General features: G+C 43.5%; 1 protein-coding gene across 2 annotated transcripts in view; it reads right to left on the minus strand.

Annotated features, from left to right (window-relative positions):
• Positions 1-1,862: 1,862 nt before the first annotated feature.
• CDH20 (cadherin 20) overlaps positions 1,863-17,552 on the minus strand; it is a 57,361-nt gene continuing 41,671 nt past the window's right edge. For both annotated transcript variants that reach the window (XM_066626173.1, XM_066626174.1), the window contains 4 exons: positions 14,823-14,944; positions 12,858-12,975; positions 4,667-4,918; positions 1,863-2,362 (listed from right to left, as the gene is read on the minus strand). In XM_066626173.1, coding sequence (XP_066482270.1) covers positions 1,863-2,362; positions 4,667-4,918; positions 12,858-12,975; positions 14,823-14,944 — 992 coding nt within the window. The remainder of the gene's footprint in view (positions 2,363-4,666; positions 4,919-12,857; positions 12,976-14,822; positions 14,945-17,552) is intronic.

Below are 17,552 nucleotides of genomic sequence, written 5' to 3' on the forward strand. Positions count from 1 at the left end.
TCATCTTTACAACACATCACAAATGGGAAAAAGTCGGTGTGAGCTGATTGCTGCTAGAAACAAATGATGCCAAATTATTCAGAGCACTTTGTCTCAGAGTTCATAATGTTGCTTGTGCAGCTGCATTGGTGGTGGAATGAAGTCAGCAGGCCTTAGGATAACAGCACCTTGGATCTTAGACATGCAGTCAATCCTTGCCAGCTGCGAATTTGCTGCCTGTGGATTCACTTATCCGCAGGCAGCAGGATTGCCAATTATTTCACTCCATTTGTGCGGTGTTCTCAGCTACCTTCACTCTGCTCCATCTACAGCTATCCTGAAGCTATATGCTGGCATTCTGAAGCTTCCCGTGGCCATTTTAAAGGGCTCTGTGCTATTCACAGGCGCGATTTTGAAAGTTTCGGTTGCCTTGCTGAGGATCTCTGCTGGATTCGGAAAGCCTCTGTAGCTAGCAGGTAAGCTACCCTTCCCTTCTGTGGCACTATACATTTCCGCCAGCTTTTTAAAGTGAGGCCCCCAGTCTGTCAGGTAGTAATTGCTCTGCTCTCAGGTCCTATACTGTAAGGAACTGAGCGACTCTGCCACTGAGCCGTTGCCTGCAGAGAGTCAAAGGGAGGTCCATATCAGCTTCATCCCATAGGATCAATGATCCTTTCAACTTGATCCCATAAGATCAATGATCCCTTATCCATGGATTTGGTATCTGCCGGGGTTTCCAAGTACCTAACCCCTGCAGTCGCGGATACTGAAAACTGACTGTAACAAACATCATTTGCAGAATTTTTCCTTCAGTTTAACTTTTATTAAAAGTGGTCCTAAGGTACTGTACTGTATCCAGTACATGATATTTATTACCAAAATTATTAACAAATATACAAAACTTATATATGGAATATTTATTACATCCATTTTTTTCCTCTATAATACTGCATTTGTTCAAGTAGGTTACCTACAGTGTAAACTTCCCTCAGTTTGATCTCGCATTGTTTGGGAAAGCCCCTCTAACCCATATAGTTATCAAATAATTTTTATTTTATTTGGCTTTCACTGGTAGCATCTAATTTTCACATTTGGCACGTGGAAGAAGTATCTACAGTGCAAAAAAAAGGCATATTTTTCTGGCTTAATTTTGAACCACAGTTTGTTTTTTTAAGCTGAGGAGAGATTCAACATACATTAATTTTGATATTAGTATTAATGCATATGACACAGAGATCAGATGTCATTCAACTTGTGTGCCACTCAGTGCCTTCCCTTCCCCATTCATGTCATGCACACCTTTTTGCTGTGCAAGGTGGCAAAAGTCAGGTCCTTTTCAAAGACTAAAACATTCCTGCTGGTGACAGAATCCCCGTTTTAACTCCTCTCCTACCCAACTCATTTTGTGCCTTCTTGAATTTGCTAGCAAGTAATTGCTTTATAAATGGAGGTAGGAGAGGCCATAATCCACTGGGGGCAGACTTTCTGTGGACAATTTCCTCATAAACTGAAAATTATGGGTCTTCACACCCAGATAGAAAGAATTTAATAAGCTGTCATGTGTTTAAGAAAAAAAAAAACCATCAGCAAAAGAGGATAATGCCATTCTAGTCCAGGCGGAAAGCATTCAAGTGTAGCCATTTTAAAAAACCGAAAACAAACCCAGGAAATATTCCCCACCCCTCTTCTTTTCTGTTTGTCATCGTTTACAAATGTAGCTTAATGTAACTGAGTAAAGCTGATCCAAAGAGAGCTTTTATGTATTTGCACTCTTCTTCTGCATTCTCCCTCAAGCACCATATTGCTATTTGTAGGAGGCCATCGCACTCATGTCCTCATATTTGATGAGTACAAATTCAGATGGCTGCACTGAGTCCTTGTTGTTACCAAAGGGCCCCGTTCCCTTCTGTGGCACCATACATTTCCGCCAGCTTTTTAAAGCGAGGCCCCCAGTCCGTCAGGTAGTCGTAGCTCTGCTCTGAGTCCGTAGTCACCGACTGTAAGGAACTGAGTGACTCTGCCACCGAGCCGTTGCCCTCAAACATGTATGTCTGCAAGGAGTCAAAGGGAGGAGCCCAGAGGTCCATATCAGCTTCATAGAGCTTGGCCAACACATAGCTGTGAACACTGCTGTCCATTGTGCAGGCCTGAGGCACATATCTGGAGAGGCTTTCAATTTCTGGCATCATGTCCTGCCTGCTCTTCATCACCACTTGTGCCTCTCTAGGGTTCCATAGGGCAGCAATATCAAAGGCCTCGGTGTCTTCCTCCCCACCCCCCTCATCATCATAGCGGACAATGTTCTCATGGATGTTCTCATCTTCATCAATGATGTAAGGTTGCTTCCTGTGCCGTCTCATAGATAAAATCAGCAGCACCAGCACTATAGAGAGTAAGCAAATAAATAAATAAATACAGGATTTTACAAGGCATTTTTCCCCATTTAAGGTTACAGTATCTCTCAAAGTAAGTGAACTATCTCTAGAAACTGTCAAGACAAATGATGAATTAGCACTAACTGCTCTGATGGTCAAATCATGAGATGGGTGATATGTAAATCACCTACAAATCTAAATAATAGAAATAGTGCTCTAATTGAAATATTAACCTAAAATACCAGGAAGTAACATGGGATAGCGTTTGCAAAAGCTCACTATGTAGTTGTAGTGCAGTGCTTTGATTGACACTCCATTCCAAAGAGGAGGAGTGCCTCTCACATCATGTCTGAAGAACAGATGGACAACCCTACAAAAATGGCAGTACATATGTTCTGATTCCCCCCTTTTTGCTTATTTTTCCTTATTTTTGTGATGGCTTCTGGAATGTCTCAGCTTCTAGGTCTGAGCTGCTAGGTCAATGTCCTGAAAGACGCTTTCCCTTTGTTTAAAATGGCACTGCAGGGAGGCCATGCAGTAGAGAAGATAGATCAGAGTGTGTATTTGCTGTCTTTCCTCAGATCCTAGTCCACCAGGGCTGAGATGGACATATGCCAGTTGATTGGGCATCAAAGCCCAGCTGACCAGGGTAGAGAGCAGTTAGGTAACTAGGTGATCCTAGACCAGGGGTATCAAACTAATTTCATATAGTAAGCCGAAGAGCATTCATAGCAGCTCCTGAAGATCAGAAATAATGTCATTCAGCAGGAGGTTATGTCATTAAGCAGGTGTTGACCAGAAATAAGCATTTTTTCCTCACTTAGGTACTCATTAGCTACAAACAACACAAGAGAAAATACCCAACTCTTGATCATATTTTCAAGATACTGCTGAAAGGGTGGCCTGCATGATAATTGGGATCTCCCAGCCCCACCCTTTCAGCAGTGCCAATGCATCACAGCTCAGCAGCTGGTGGTACTGGGAGAGCCCAACTGTCATGCAGGTCAGATAAAGAGCTTCTGCAGGCGGCATCGGGCCTGCAGGCCTTATGTTTGACACCCTTGTCCTAGAGCAGGGGTGTCCAAAATTTTTGGCAGGAGGGTCACATCATCTCTCTGACACTGTGTCAGGGGCAGGGGAAAAAAGAATTAATTTACATTTAAAATTTGAATAAATTTACATAAGTGTACATAAATGAATATATTAAAGATGAACTTATATGAATGAATGAAGGTCTTGCAATAGTTCAAGGCCTAAAAAGTCCTTGCACAAAGCAAGGCTGGCCTTCCTTTGCTGCCGCTACTGCATCACAGACATGAAACAGCAAGTAGTGGAGGAAGCCCTCATCCCACAGCTCACACGAGAGGTCAAACAGTCGCCCTCATGCTGAGAGCAGCTGTGTCGGGCCAGTGCAGGCTCCAACAAATCTCTGGAGAGCCAGATGCTCAATGGAGACTGGGGGCTCCCTGAGGGCCACATTGAGAGGCCTCGAGGGCCGCATGTGGCCCCAGGGCCGGGGTTTGGGCACCCCTCTCCCAGAGCCTCCATTCAGTTCAAATTATTAACTAGAAGGTTTTTTTTTATGTAGACACACATGACTGGAGGGCTGGAAAGCCATGATGCTCAGGTCTGTTTTGGAAGCAATTTCCTGATATGTGGAAGCATGGCCTTTTAGCAAGTGAGAAAGGGACTTGAAATCCTGGAACAACTTAAGTAACTAGAAATAAACTCTTCTGCTAGCTGCATTTTGGGAATTTCTTTTCTTGCCCTTTTCCTCCAAGCCCAATCTGCCCTAAACTCCTCCTTCTGTTGTGGTGCGTTGGGTTACCCTGCCTTTTCTCTTAAGTACCTACCTGGCTTCCTTTGTTAGGAGTTACTAGTAGCAGTATTCAGTTTTGTTTTCAGCCTCTACACTACTGAAGATCTTTTTCCATCAGCCTGCTTGCTGTGCCTCCTCTTCACTTTTTAATTCCTTTCTTCTTTGGGTTTTAATAAACTGTTTATGTTTTTACTTCTTGTCTGTCTAGTCTATTTTCACTGGTTAATGAGTGGGATCACCTGATGTTAGAATGCTCATGTTTGCTACTGTGCTTCAGATTGAAATGGAACCTCTGGGTTCTAAGTTCTCCTTGGAGGGAAGTATCTCTCAGACCAGCCCTCCAGTCTCGTTTCTCCAGTCTGAGATGGGGGCAGTTCAGCCGACTAACCCAGTAAGACAGTGAAGAGCAGAAGGGGAGTGCACAGAGCACTAACCATTAGATGCTGCTCCTCTGGGTCATCCTCCAACTTCCCTAACAACAACATATACTTACCTAGTAAAACAAAGATGCAGGCTAGAATGGCAATCAGTGCACCTCTGCTCAGGCTGACAGGCAGCACATAGGCCTCTGCATTGCAGGACATCACAAGGCCTTTTTCATCACAGCTGCAGACGTGAATGGTTACTGTTCCAGTGCTACTCAGCATGGGATGTCCGCTATCAGCTATCAGTATGGGAAGGTAAAAGGTGTTCTGCTCATGCTGCCGGAAGCCTGTTCTCCTGGTTAAAATCCAAGCTGTGTTGTCTGGAGTTAATGAAAAATAATGAAGACAGCAATATTTATTTGCAATGTAAAGGCAATGTAAGTGCTTTTGAACTAGTTAGTCTGAATCCCATCAACTCACAGTTTTTGCTTTGGCCTGCTGAGATTGTGGTTCAAGCCACATATTAAGCAGCAAAAACAGGGCTCCCACATCTATATTTGCACCATAACACTCAGAGCCACCCCTAAGATATGGTAAGTTAAGGGGGGTTACCCCAGGCTCTGCGCCTTGGCAGGCTATACTCAAGGTGACAGTGGCCCTTGACCAGCACCTCCAACACCACTGCTGCCACTTTTTATCTTGCCTAAAAGAGACTTTAGTGAGATTTGCGATCTGAGGAGGCCTGTCTGTGGGAACTAGTTTCACCCTTTTGTAACACAGGGCAGAATGAAACAATACCGTAGTAAACATGCATTTAAGATACAGGTTCTGGCTCATTATCCACTAGGGTTCTGTTCCAGAACCCTCAGTGGATAAAAAAAAATCGGTGGATACCAAATCAGTAGAAAAATGGCTTAAGACTCACACCTTGTTCCTCCATTGTTGCCCCAGAATGCATTGGTATAGATGTTATACTGCATTCAGCCACTAGATGAGGTAAATAATGGAATGAAATTATGGCTGAATGCACTATAGTGTCTATACCAGCAATTGTCAAACTTTTTCATCTCATGGCCCACTGACAAGGCACTAAAATTGTCAAGGCACACTATCGGGTTTTTGACAATTGACAAGGCACACCACACTGCCAGTGGGGGGTTGTCACCCCCCACTAGCCCTAACGATAAATGACCTTCCCCCTAATTCCTGTGCCTAATTCACAGTGGGTGAAAATGGCTGGTTATACAGATACATTCTGGGGTGACTTAAAGCTAACTTTAACCCCAATAAGCTTGCAACCGTTGCGTTTTAACAGCATGAAGGGAGGAAATGGAATTTTGGCACCTTTTTTCCTTGTTACAAGGGAAAGTGCTGAAAGTAGATTCTGGTATAAGTGGGGAGTGAAATCAATGGATGCCAAATCAGTGAATAACAAGGCACAACCTGTATGTATTTGCTGGGCAAATACTAATACAAAGACCAAGAGGACATTGGCAGGGGAGACCTAATCCTTCCCCCACCCACTGACTCTCTCCTGCCACCCCTTCTCCCAGGCTGTTCACATGCACCCAGCCAGAATTGTTTCTGGGCTCTGAGCCCAGGTGAGGGAAAACAGCCAGGATAGGAGTGAGAGAATACAAGGGCAGGGGGGCACTTAAGCCATTTCTGCCCAATGTTGCATTTACGCAACAGAGAACAAATGTATACATGTGGGTTGGGCAGAAATGGGTTAAACACCCCTCACATTTGCTGATTCTTTGATCTCCCTCATCACCTTCCTACTAATGTTTGTCATGACTGTCCCAAGAGGTTTGTGGCAAGAGACTTGTTCTGTTATGAGCAGGGCTAATATCGAAGGCGGGAAAAAAAGGCGGGAAAACCCAAGCAGGGAACCAGAGGGAAGACCGCAACCGTATGGACCAATTCTCAGTTACCAAATATGGTAACCCTTTTAAAATGTTCAGGACGGGGACTATAAGAAGAGGAGCCCAGGCTGAGGAAGGGCCCTTTTCCCTCAGAGGCTTTCCTCTCAGGAGTTTGCTTGGTCATGTGTTTGTGCTGCTGTTGCTGTCCAGAGCAGACTGCCATCCTCAGTGTCTTGCCTGAAGCAGTCTTTTTTGTGGAGACCGCTTGTTGCAAATATAACACTCTCAATGGTGTTACCAATTAGGAAGCCTGAAAGAGCTGAGGGCTAGTTTTCAGTGGGTCTATAACTGTTTATTCCCTTTGCTGGGAAGTGTTTACTGAGACTTATCTTTTAGCTCTTAATAAATCCCTTAACTGTTCCCCTTGTGTCTGTCTGCTGTATGGGTTGGGTCCTCAAGGGGGTGGGGGGTCTGAACCTTGGGACAGGTCCTGCGGCAAAGACTCTGCCAACAACATAATGGGGGCACCTGAAGCAGTGTCCACGTTTCTGCTTTGTCCCCCTTTTTTTTTTAAAAGTGCACACACTAGCATGCTTAATAGATTTTGTATGACAATATTTTGTTTGAAGATAAATTTTGTATGCTTAATAGATTTTGTATGAGACATACCAAATTATGGAGGGGATGGATAGAGAGATGCTCTTTTCCCTCTCACATAACACCAGAATCAGGGGACCTCTGCTAAAATTAAGTGCTGGGAGAATCAGGGCAGACAAAAGAAAATATTTCTTTACTCAGCATGTAGTTAAGTAAAACTTGCCATAGGATGTGGTGAATGCATCTAGCCTAGATGCCTTTAAAAGGGGATTGGACAAATTTCTGGAGGAAAAGTCCATTACGAGTTGCAAGCCATGATGCAAACGTGCAACCTCCTGATTTTAGAAGTGGGTTAACTCAGAGTGCCAGATGCAAGGGATGGCACTAGGATGCAGGTATCTTGTTGTCTTGTGTGCTCCCTGAGGCATTTGGTGGGCCACTAGAAGATACAGGAAGCTGGACTAGATGGCCTGATCCAGTAGTCTCAGAGGTCTCCTCCAGGTAATGGAACATTTTTTCCCTTGCCAGGGGTATGCATCCAATGTTGTGATGGGTCTACTCGAACCTGTGCCAGTGACTTTTCTGGTGCAAGTCTGCATGGACCTAAAAAGGGAGTAGGATATCGGCAGCACCGCTCCCACCCCACACATACCCTGCGCCAACTTATTTATTTATTTATTTATTGGATTTGTATTCCGCCTTTCTCCCCGAAGGGCACCCAAGGCGGCTTACATGCAACTTACTGGTGCATGGGCTTCTTTGCAGGCCTCTGACACACAGTGTGGCTACTTGCGGTAGTGGCCTGGCTGCGCAGAATGGCAGTCGCCTTTTGCCAGTGCTATAAAGCACACTGTGCCACCAGAAAGTGAGTTCTGGAGGCACAGAAGATGCATAGGATTGGGGCCAAAGGCTCAAACGATGGATATACCATTTTATTCATTGTTACAAACTGGACATGAGTTGGAACAAAAGAGTGCTCTAATAATCACACTATTCTACTACATGTAAAATGTTACAATAGTATATTCTAAATATTCATGGATTCTCTCCCTTAGATTATAAAATGGGCATCTTTACAAGAAGCAAGTTTCGAAAAGTAGAGAGTCTTCACACAGCAGCATGTTATGGCAGTGAACTGCCCATATTGCTTATCTGGAAACGGCTGCCAATTTCTCCAGGGCATTGCCTTGCTGGAACACACCATGACCTTGTCTTCCCTTTTCGACCAGGCAATGCTGATGAAGTTGAAAGAAACCATTGCTCTAACGTTTGGTGATCCAGCCTTACTTAATCCTTGAGGCACCAAACTGAAAACACAGATACGTGGGGAAAAGTCTCAGCATCAGTTTTACTCATTTTCCATGTACAGTATAATTTGGAGTGACAGCAGTAACTGAGTCATCATTCTTGTGCTTTGTTGTAAAAGACTAGTTTTAGACATTTTGTCAGTCACAAAGAGTAGACATTTCATAAGGTGTGTGTCAGTTGTCAGATGCTTTTGCCCTTAAGTGCTTAATGTTTATTTGAACATTGAGACCTTTCAGGTTTTTAATAAGGATCTCAGAACTGTGAATCAGAAATATTTGGCTTCGAAATATTTGGTTTGGATAAAACAAAAACAATAACCATGATATTATAATCAACATAATAACTCAAAATATTCTTTGCATTGAATAACATTATATACTTTGCAGCTTTGTCACAGTACATACGAACAGAACCTTTGTTAAGTACACATCTCACAACAAGTGAGATTCCTCCACACTATATTGGAGAGGAATGATAAACACAGTCAACACTTTCATGCCATTTTGGCACAAAAAGCCCATATTTCTCAATAACTGGGATAAATACTGCAAGGCGTATTATCCAGTCTTGGAAAAAAAAAGAGTGCTTTGGATTTCTGATATCCATATCATATCCCATCATGTTACTTTCAAGCAATATTTATGGCATCAAATCACTGTGTCATCTTATGAAATAAGACACAAATAAGGCTTGGCACCAATGTGTTGCACTTGAATTGTCAATCTGTCAACACATGCAGAGATTCCTATAGGGGTAAACTGAATGCCTACCCTGACATTAAGCTGGGTAAAAAAAACAAAAAACAAAAAAACAGAAAAACAACAACACCAGGATAGGAAACATATAAATGTTAAAAAATTACCCAATAAAAAACTAGCTTGATCTGATTGTTTTTCAAGCTTCTTAGAAAAGAAATTAACAGCAGCAGGACATTTGAACTAAATGAAACTAAACTGCAGTCTAAACCAAGCAGTCTACTCTAAATATATACCCTCCAACATTTAAGCAATCTGAATTATTAAAATGTTGCACACTCTAGTGTCTTAGAACTGTCTTTCTCTAGCTCAGTGGTTCCCAACCTTTAGGAGACTGTGGACCACTAAGGCAAAAGTTGGAAATGTTGTGAACCACACCATTCTGACTCCTGCCTCCCTGTATTGCCTCTTCACATCTACCTGAATGGGCTCCCATGGGCCAAGAGCCAAATTGGGGATGCTCAACCATGGTTGTGCTCCAGCAAGCTAGAAAGAAGCATACGCTCCCGCAGCTACCGGCCAGATTTGTCCAGTTACCACACTGCTTGGGGTCTGTGCTTGGTCATCCAGAGAAGCCCCTCACCCCCTCCTTGGATGGCCATACAGAGACCCTGAACTGTGCTGCACTCACCAAGGCCCCATTTGCCTCCAGGGTGCCTGAGATTGTGCTGGGCCTTGAGAGAGCCGGGTGGGCCTGGAAGTGATTGGTACACAGGTGCATCTTGAAGGGGGCAGAGTTGGTCCATGGGGTGATAGCCACACCATGTATCAGAACTCCTCAGGACACCTCTGATCAGAAGTACTTATTAAAATTACCAAAGGTTGATTTTTGGGGGGAAGGGGTAAGACCTCACGGACCACTTTCAGGTTCTCGCAGAAGCACTGCTTTAGCTCTTTAGGGGCAATTTACATTCTCCTCCCTCCCTTTTCGTTTTCCTTGTGTTCTTCTTGCTGTCTCCCTCCCTTTCCCTTCAGTTCAGATTATTTTTCTTCATCTGATGTGCATGTTCATGGCATGTGCATGACGTGGCGTCTCCCCTTGCTACCCCATTAAATATTTGGGCAGCCCAATCCTGATTTCATTCTCAGCTAGTAGAATGTGCATTCTGCCAGCAGAGCTGGAAAGAGCCAGGTGCTGCAAATGCCTAGATCTTGCCAGGCATCATGTGATAGCGTCGTGGTTAGCTCAATGAGGCAGCTAGCATAGTCACTGGTCGCCGTATGTGTGGGTCTGGCCGCTGTCTGCAAGCAAAAGGTAACGTGGTGATCAGCGTGGGTGTAGGAGGAACAGGGGTGGGAGGGAGAGGAATGGGGGTATTTCTGGGTAAGGAGGGGACAGGAAAGGAGGAAGAATGAGGGAGGGAGAGGGCAGGTTAGGTGGTCGAGCATGTGGTCGAATCCTATTCCTGTCCCTCTTCACCTCCTTCATGTGCCTCGGTCCTCTACTAGCAAAGTAGCTGCAAAATAGCTCTTTGCAGAAGTGATGAGTCCCATATGGGAGCTTTCTAAGGGCAAGTGGGTTTTTTGTTCATTTTTGCGAGTTTGTTTGCCATCCATAAAGAATATGGATTGGCTCCTTCTCCCACTTCTCAGAATGTAATGATAAGTATCTGTGACTTTAATTTTCAAGGGCAAAAATTGCACATTCATAGTTGTGGGCAAGTTTCTCAAATATAGCAATTGCTTTCCACACAGTCATGGATTCCTTCTCCCATTCCCATAAGAACATAAGAACAGCCCCACTGGATCAGGCCATAGGCCCATCTAGTCCAGCTTCCTTTATCTCACAGCGGCCCACCAAATGCCCCAGGGAGCACACCAGATAACACCCAAGCGGTGTTGTGCTTTTAGATCAGTTTCACAGAACAAGGAACTATGCACAGTAGCTGGGCCCTATAAATACAGCCAGCTGGAGAAGGAACAGCCAGCTTTTTCAGTTGGAGAAGGGATAGAACAATAGCCCAGCATAATGGCAAGGTGATCACCCATCTAAATGAACAATTCTGTAGGGCCAGATCCGGTGCCAGAGACAACCCTTCCTCTGAGCAAATGGAGTTTACAGTTCCACTGGACAGCAACCTATCTGTGCCACCAATTGCCCCCAAACTTCATGCTGGCCAGCTGCTTCCGCATTCCGTTGCCCCAGAAGGCTTTGCGCCCAGATTTCTGGGCAGACATGGTCAGCTGGTGTAAAGTTTGGGGGTGATTGGAAGCACAGATAGGAGCTTGCCCAATGGAAGAGTAAGCTCTAGGAAAGGTTTATCAGTGTGTAGTAGTCTCCAGTTTGGAGACCGCTGCTATAGACCACTATCCCAATGTGTAATAACAATCTGGGTCAGCCTCCTAGATATAACTAGGATACTGAAAAACATCTGAAATAAAATGCAAACTAAACATTCAGAAAAAACCACCCTTTTGTTGATTGCATATTTGATTTGGTAGATCAAGTATCCATAATAAGCAATGCCACTTTTTGGTGTGGTGAAAAATTTAATAGGAATTTCTGGGGGTTTGTACAATCCCGGTTTCTCCATTTTTGTCTGTGGTTGTAAGAATTGTTTCACCACTAGGTGTTGCTACAGTACTATTTATTATTTTGCTTAGTTCCTTGCCTACTTTAACTTAAATTCTTGTGGATAGGCAAAGAGACCATTGTGGGGGTAATGATTATGTCAACTAGGGCAGCATAGGGTCTTTAAATATGGCAGATATATCCTATAGCTTTTCCCCTGTGAGAACACTCTGTCACACTTCCCCAAATGCTGTTTAGCTAGCAGGCATGCCTCTCTTAGTAACACAGGCTCTGGAAATGGGCTCTGGCAGAAGGGATTTAGCTACATTTCACTTATCAGAGCCCCACAAAATGATTATCTGCATATACAAAATCTGCACAACCAACTTAGAACCAGGGGTTCCATTTCACAGAAGCACCTTCCTACTTATAACAGCACTCTAAAGGTTCCAATTTTGGCAGCTACCATGTCACTTAAATAAGAATCAGGTTGAAGTCTAGCTTATATTTATTTCACAAACCTTGAAGTATCACACTACTATATAAAGCTCAGGTTCTCTTTCACTCTGGTTGTCTGTTCCATTTGAAAAAACTGACAGTGATGATGGTGGTGGAAGTATATATTTCTCTCTGCATACATGGTTGGATAACTCCGTACTTTTTACTCTGCTGATTGGTGTTCTTTGACTGCTTGTGACCTCTTAACCATGTTTTTTAAAATGCATCTTATCTTTGTGTCAAATGTCTTCCCTTATAAACTCACTTTATATTTTAAAATGAATAACAATTAACTTAAGAATGAAACTAATCTTGAGCAAGACAGGAGAACTTCTGAAGTCACAAGAATATGCCCTTTTCTATACTCCTTTGAGAGTGGGGAAAACGCTTGTGATACTAAAAGAGCAAAATAAATTTCCCTTTGATTCCCCCCCCCCCCCATTCTGGTTTCAAGCCTGACCTTTATAGCATCTTGTTTTGAGCAGAATCCCATTCATAGTCGATGCCCACAGCATGACAACAAAGCTTAAATCTGCACCACTCTGGCATATTTCCTCAAAATAAAAGAACCCGTCACTTGGAAATATGTTGCAGAGGGGGCAAATTCTGTATAACTGTAAAAAGTGTAAAATAATATGTCATTTTATTACTGCCTTTAAGGAGCAGGTGTCACTTGGCATTATTTGCTGTGGCAGTCTCATGACGCAGTGTTAAGACAGACCCTCTCAAGTCCAACTCATTGCAGAAGACGTTAATATAACAAATGGGTGTCCACTCCAATTACCTTGATTGTCCCTTAGAGTAAAATTGGGGTTGTTAGCTGCCTCGGGAGCCAAGCTGTAGTAGAAGTGCTGTCCCTCTTGTGGGTCATCTTGGTCTACTGCACTTAATGTCTGAATCAGCTGTAGAATGCAAGAGCAAAACAAAGAGATGGATGACAGTTCCAGTGGGGGGCTGAAAACAGCTTTTAAGGATTACACTGAAAACAAAGCAAGCATTGCATCTGAGCTTGCTTCCACACTAGGCCTTTCATCTGGAATTGACTTTTCACTCACTTTTTACAGAAATTCCACATGACAGTGTTGCCACATCGCTGTATCCCAGTGTTTTCTGTACTGAGAGGAAATCAGGATGCCCCCCCCCCCCGTGGGGAAGAGAAGCTGGCTAGCTAATGGCCAACTCTTCATCCATCAACCACACTGAATAAGAAGCAATGAAATGTACAGAACTTTCAGGGAAGAAACTTTTAATCAATGTTTCAGAGGACTCTTCTTAAATATGACTGAGTTGTGAGTAAACATTATCTTAGCCATAGGAAAGGGAATTGCTGGTTAATATAGTACTTAATTGAGTGCTGTTTGGAACCTCTCTATTCACTCAAGTGCCTTAGCATGGAAGCAACCTACAACTTGCGTGGGAATTCTAATAACATATGAAGGTATTTGAAGCATTGCAGAAGTCAAAGGTTAATCAACATGCTTCATCATAAAATACAGGAATCCAAGCGAGTCAAAATATGAGATGACAGTGCACTGAAGGACAAATTAGCTTTGCATGCAGAAGGTCTCAGTTTCAGGGTTGTTGGATCTCCAGTCAAAAGAAATTCAAGTGCCAGTGCCAGAAAAGACCTCTGTTAGAGTTCTTGGAGAAGGGCTGCCAGTCGAGTAAGTGGTTCTAGGCTACATGGATCAAAACTGTGATTGGTACAATGCAAGTTTGATATTCTGATGATACGAAGCTTTTTTTATTGTAAATTGTACAAATGCTAATATTTATTAACTGTACTGGGTACTGAGAAATATGCCATTTATGGCAGTGTCATGCCATTTACAACAATGGAACATGAGTTCTGCCATTCTGGCACCTCAGAATGCCAGATACAAGGGATGGCACTGGGATGCGGGTCTTTTCTTGTCTTGTGTGCTGCCTGAGGCATTTGGTGGGCCACTGTGAGATACAGGAAGCTGGACTAGATGGGCCTGTGGCCTGATCCAGCGGGGCTGTTCTTATGTTCATTTTAAAGAGTCCATACAATTGGCCATAGATAGGGTATGAAAAGGTTAACACTTGCTTAGTGTGTCTGGCTCTGCAACAACTTACAGAATAATCCTATACATGCCTGCTCAGAGGTAAGTCCGATTTTGTTCAATGGATCTTATTCCCATGTAAATGTGCTTAGGATTGCAGCCTTAGGAGACTGCAAGGATCAATGGTGGATGAACTGAGTTTTATTGGGTAGTTATTATTATTATTAACAGTATTTATATACCGCTTTTCAACAAAAAGTTCACAAAGCGGTTTACAGAGAAAAATCAAATAACTAATGGCTAGTTCATTTTTTGTTTCTGTTTTTATAATTTGGTGAACAATGGAACATTTAGGGATGCCAAGTACTGCATATGATATCACTAAGTGGAATATGCTACAGAAATTCTGCCTTTTTTCAAGAAGGTCTTGGAGCCATTCCTTGCACCAATCTTGCACCAATCACAAAACTTGCACCAATCTTCTCTGGCATCCACAGTCCTGGTGATTCATTTGTCATCATTCCTAAGCTCACTGATGGTTTCAGAGCCATAACACAAACCACTTCTGTAATCTCATTATAGGTTTTGGACACTGCACAAAGCCTTAATAAATAGGTCCATGGCAGTCCAATCCCTTTTTACATGTTAGTTAAAATTATTCATTGGAGCATGAGCATGGAAGATAGTGCCAGGCATGTACAGAGGTTTTCTGAACTTCTCACCTGTCCAGCTTTTGCATTTTCACACACAAAAGCTTCATAAAACCTGGAAAATACTGGAGCATTGTCATTCACATCCAGGACTCTTACTGTGATTGAAACACTGCCAACCTGAGAGGGGTTGTCTGGAAGAAAATAAAAGGAAGTTAGAGTAGGCTAGTCTTAACATAGGCAAATTCTTGAGCTCTGACTCACTTGAGAGAATTCTAATGGAGATTGCACTGCCAGGAAGAGCAGGTAGGCAAGCCACTTGCTAAGGCAGCCATTTTCAACCACTGTGCTGTGGCACACTGGTGTGCCGCGAGTGGTCCACAGGTGTGCCACAGGAATTTGGTGGAAGGTCATTTATTAATAGGGCCAATGGGAGATGTGAGCCCCCACTGGCAGCAAGGTGTGCCTTGTCAATTGTCAAAAACCTGGTGGTGTGCCTTGACCATTTTTAGTGCCTTATCAGGATGAGATGAAAAAGGTTGAAAATCACTGTGCTAAGGCAAAGAAGTTGAACTCTGGAGGTTGATTTAATTATGTACATGCCTGTGAAATCTTGCCAGCTTGTTATATAAAATATCCATTGCATTTATATTTTGAGTGTTTCAATCTATACAACCAACTTGTTTTTTAAAAATAATTTTTTACCTCAGTTGCTAAAATCATGTGCTGTCACCTGATTGTGTTTGACATGACAGGATCAGACTACATTGAACCAAGTACATGCCATTAATTCAGAAAATTAGTAGCAACTTCAGTGATGTATCATTTGGCTCATTTCAGATAGCTAGTATAGGTTGAGTCTCATTATTCGTGAGGGTTCTGTTCCAAGAACTCACGTGGATGGCAAAAAACGCACTATAGCAAATCAATTTAAAAAACAAAGTTTCTTTGCTCTGGTGATTTAAAAGCAGCCTTGATGACCTTTGTAATGCACACAGAGGCCATCAGTCTCTCTCCAGGTGCTTAGGCTTCACTAGGAGGCAACAATCCCTCCCTTCACCAGGAGCCCCAGCAAAGGGGAAAGAATGGAGAAGGTGATAATTGCTGCCATTTAGCCTTCTTTCACGTGCTCAGGGGGAAGGGAGGAGTGAAGCCTGCAGTGAGAATGAATGATGGATTGTCAGCGGGCTGCCCTCTCTGGAATTATTAAAGGACTGTTTTCCTTTAATTTAAAGGGCCCTTCTCATCAGCTTTGACACAGAAAAATCTGTGGATACTTAGGTTATACCTGTAATCACTTGTATGACTGTCTCTCTGCAACAGTAAAAAGCAGTTTTTTAAACTGTGATTTTAAAGGGGTGCATTTTTTCCCTTCTCCAGGGATCAGCACATTCCTTCTCATTTGCAGGGGCCATTCGTGTTGAGTCAAATCCGTGTATAAAAAATCAGTGTATAACAAGGCTGGACCTGTAGTTTCATGTAAGTTACACACACGGAACTGTGCAAAGCCACCAGTGGAAACACAACCAGTGGGAATTGTGTGAAGTTGCCAATTATATAAAGCTGTGTCTCCACAAACACCTATCCACTGGCCTTCCGGGGGAGGGGGTAAGTTTTTGCTTTTGCAAGTACAACTGGCTCTGAAGGCAAGGAGGAGGGGCCGCTTTACACCAGGAGTCAGGTGCCTGGAGAAATTTAGTGCTTCCTCCCCCCCCCCCCCAAAGCCAGTGATTGGTTTAGACAGTTGACAGCTCTGTGTGACCTCAGCTGGGTCACAAGCCTACTGCTGGCCTTGCAGACTTCCATGAGTGATCACAAGGGTGCCACAGACTGATTGAACCAGGCCATGAATGTTTCAGCTTCAGATAACTTGTATCGTTAGTAAAGTCCACACAAACTGCAAAAGGTGGAATTCAAAATTAAAGGGTTAAATTCACTGTGATGTGACATAATCATACAAAGTGGTTTCCACTCTCTTCACATTGTGCAGTGACATCACAGCACATGGTGAGTTTCATTAGATACTAATATTTGGAGAACTAGACATGGGCTGTGGAAAATGGGAGGCCTCATATCTAGTTCTCCCCCATCTTCTACCACATTATTTCTAGTAAGCCTCATGGTGAGATGCAATGTCATCAAACTTTGAAGAGGAATAGGATGGGGAAATAAAGAGGATGATGTTGTCCCATTAGAGACAGAATTTCGTTTTTTGGGAAAAGGTTGTGAACTCAGTAATGTTGTGTAGGCAGCTAGCACCCAGGGTGCGGTGGCACAAGGTTGCTTTCACAACGCTGTGTCACTGCATCACCGTTCCTCTGGAATGGCTTTGATTTGGAGCCAAATGGAGGTGCAGGTGGGAGGGCCCTTCAATGATCCACTTGCTACTCTGCTGGGGGGTGCGTGCAGCACTTGGGCAGCGAGTGCTGCATGCACCCCCAGCGGAGAGCCTGGCAAGCCTCCAGATCACTGGGGGGGGGGGAGACAGGGACAGGTGGAGCAGCTGGCCCAGCCTAACTATGCCACTGTGTGAACACTAAATTGTTTTTGATGGTCCATGTTTTCTCCAGTTCCTTTCACAGCTTTTTCATAGACTGAAGCTTTGGCACGCTTGGGGACAAAAGAAATTCTATGAAATGCCACAGTAGTTCTAAAGCTGCAGTGACCCCAACATGAGTTTGGGTAGGTATTCAAGATACCGAATCATTTCTACAGGCCACTGAAAAAAACAAGCAGATGGTAATGATTGTTGCTTGCTACTGGCTGAAGGAGGGATTGAACCAGTGACCTCGAAGCAAAAGG

This window comes from Tiliqua scincoides, chromosome 4, assembly GCF_035046505.1.
Source record: "Tiliqua scincoides isolate rTilSci1 chromosome 4, rTilSci1.hap2, whole genome shotgun sequence".
In the NCBI taxonomy this organism is placed as follows: domain Eukaryota; kingdom Metazoa; phylum Chordata; class Lepidosauria; order Squamata; family Scincidae; genus Tiliqua; species Tiliqua scincoides.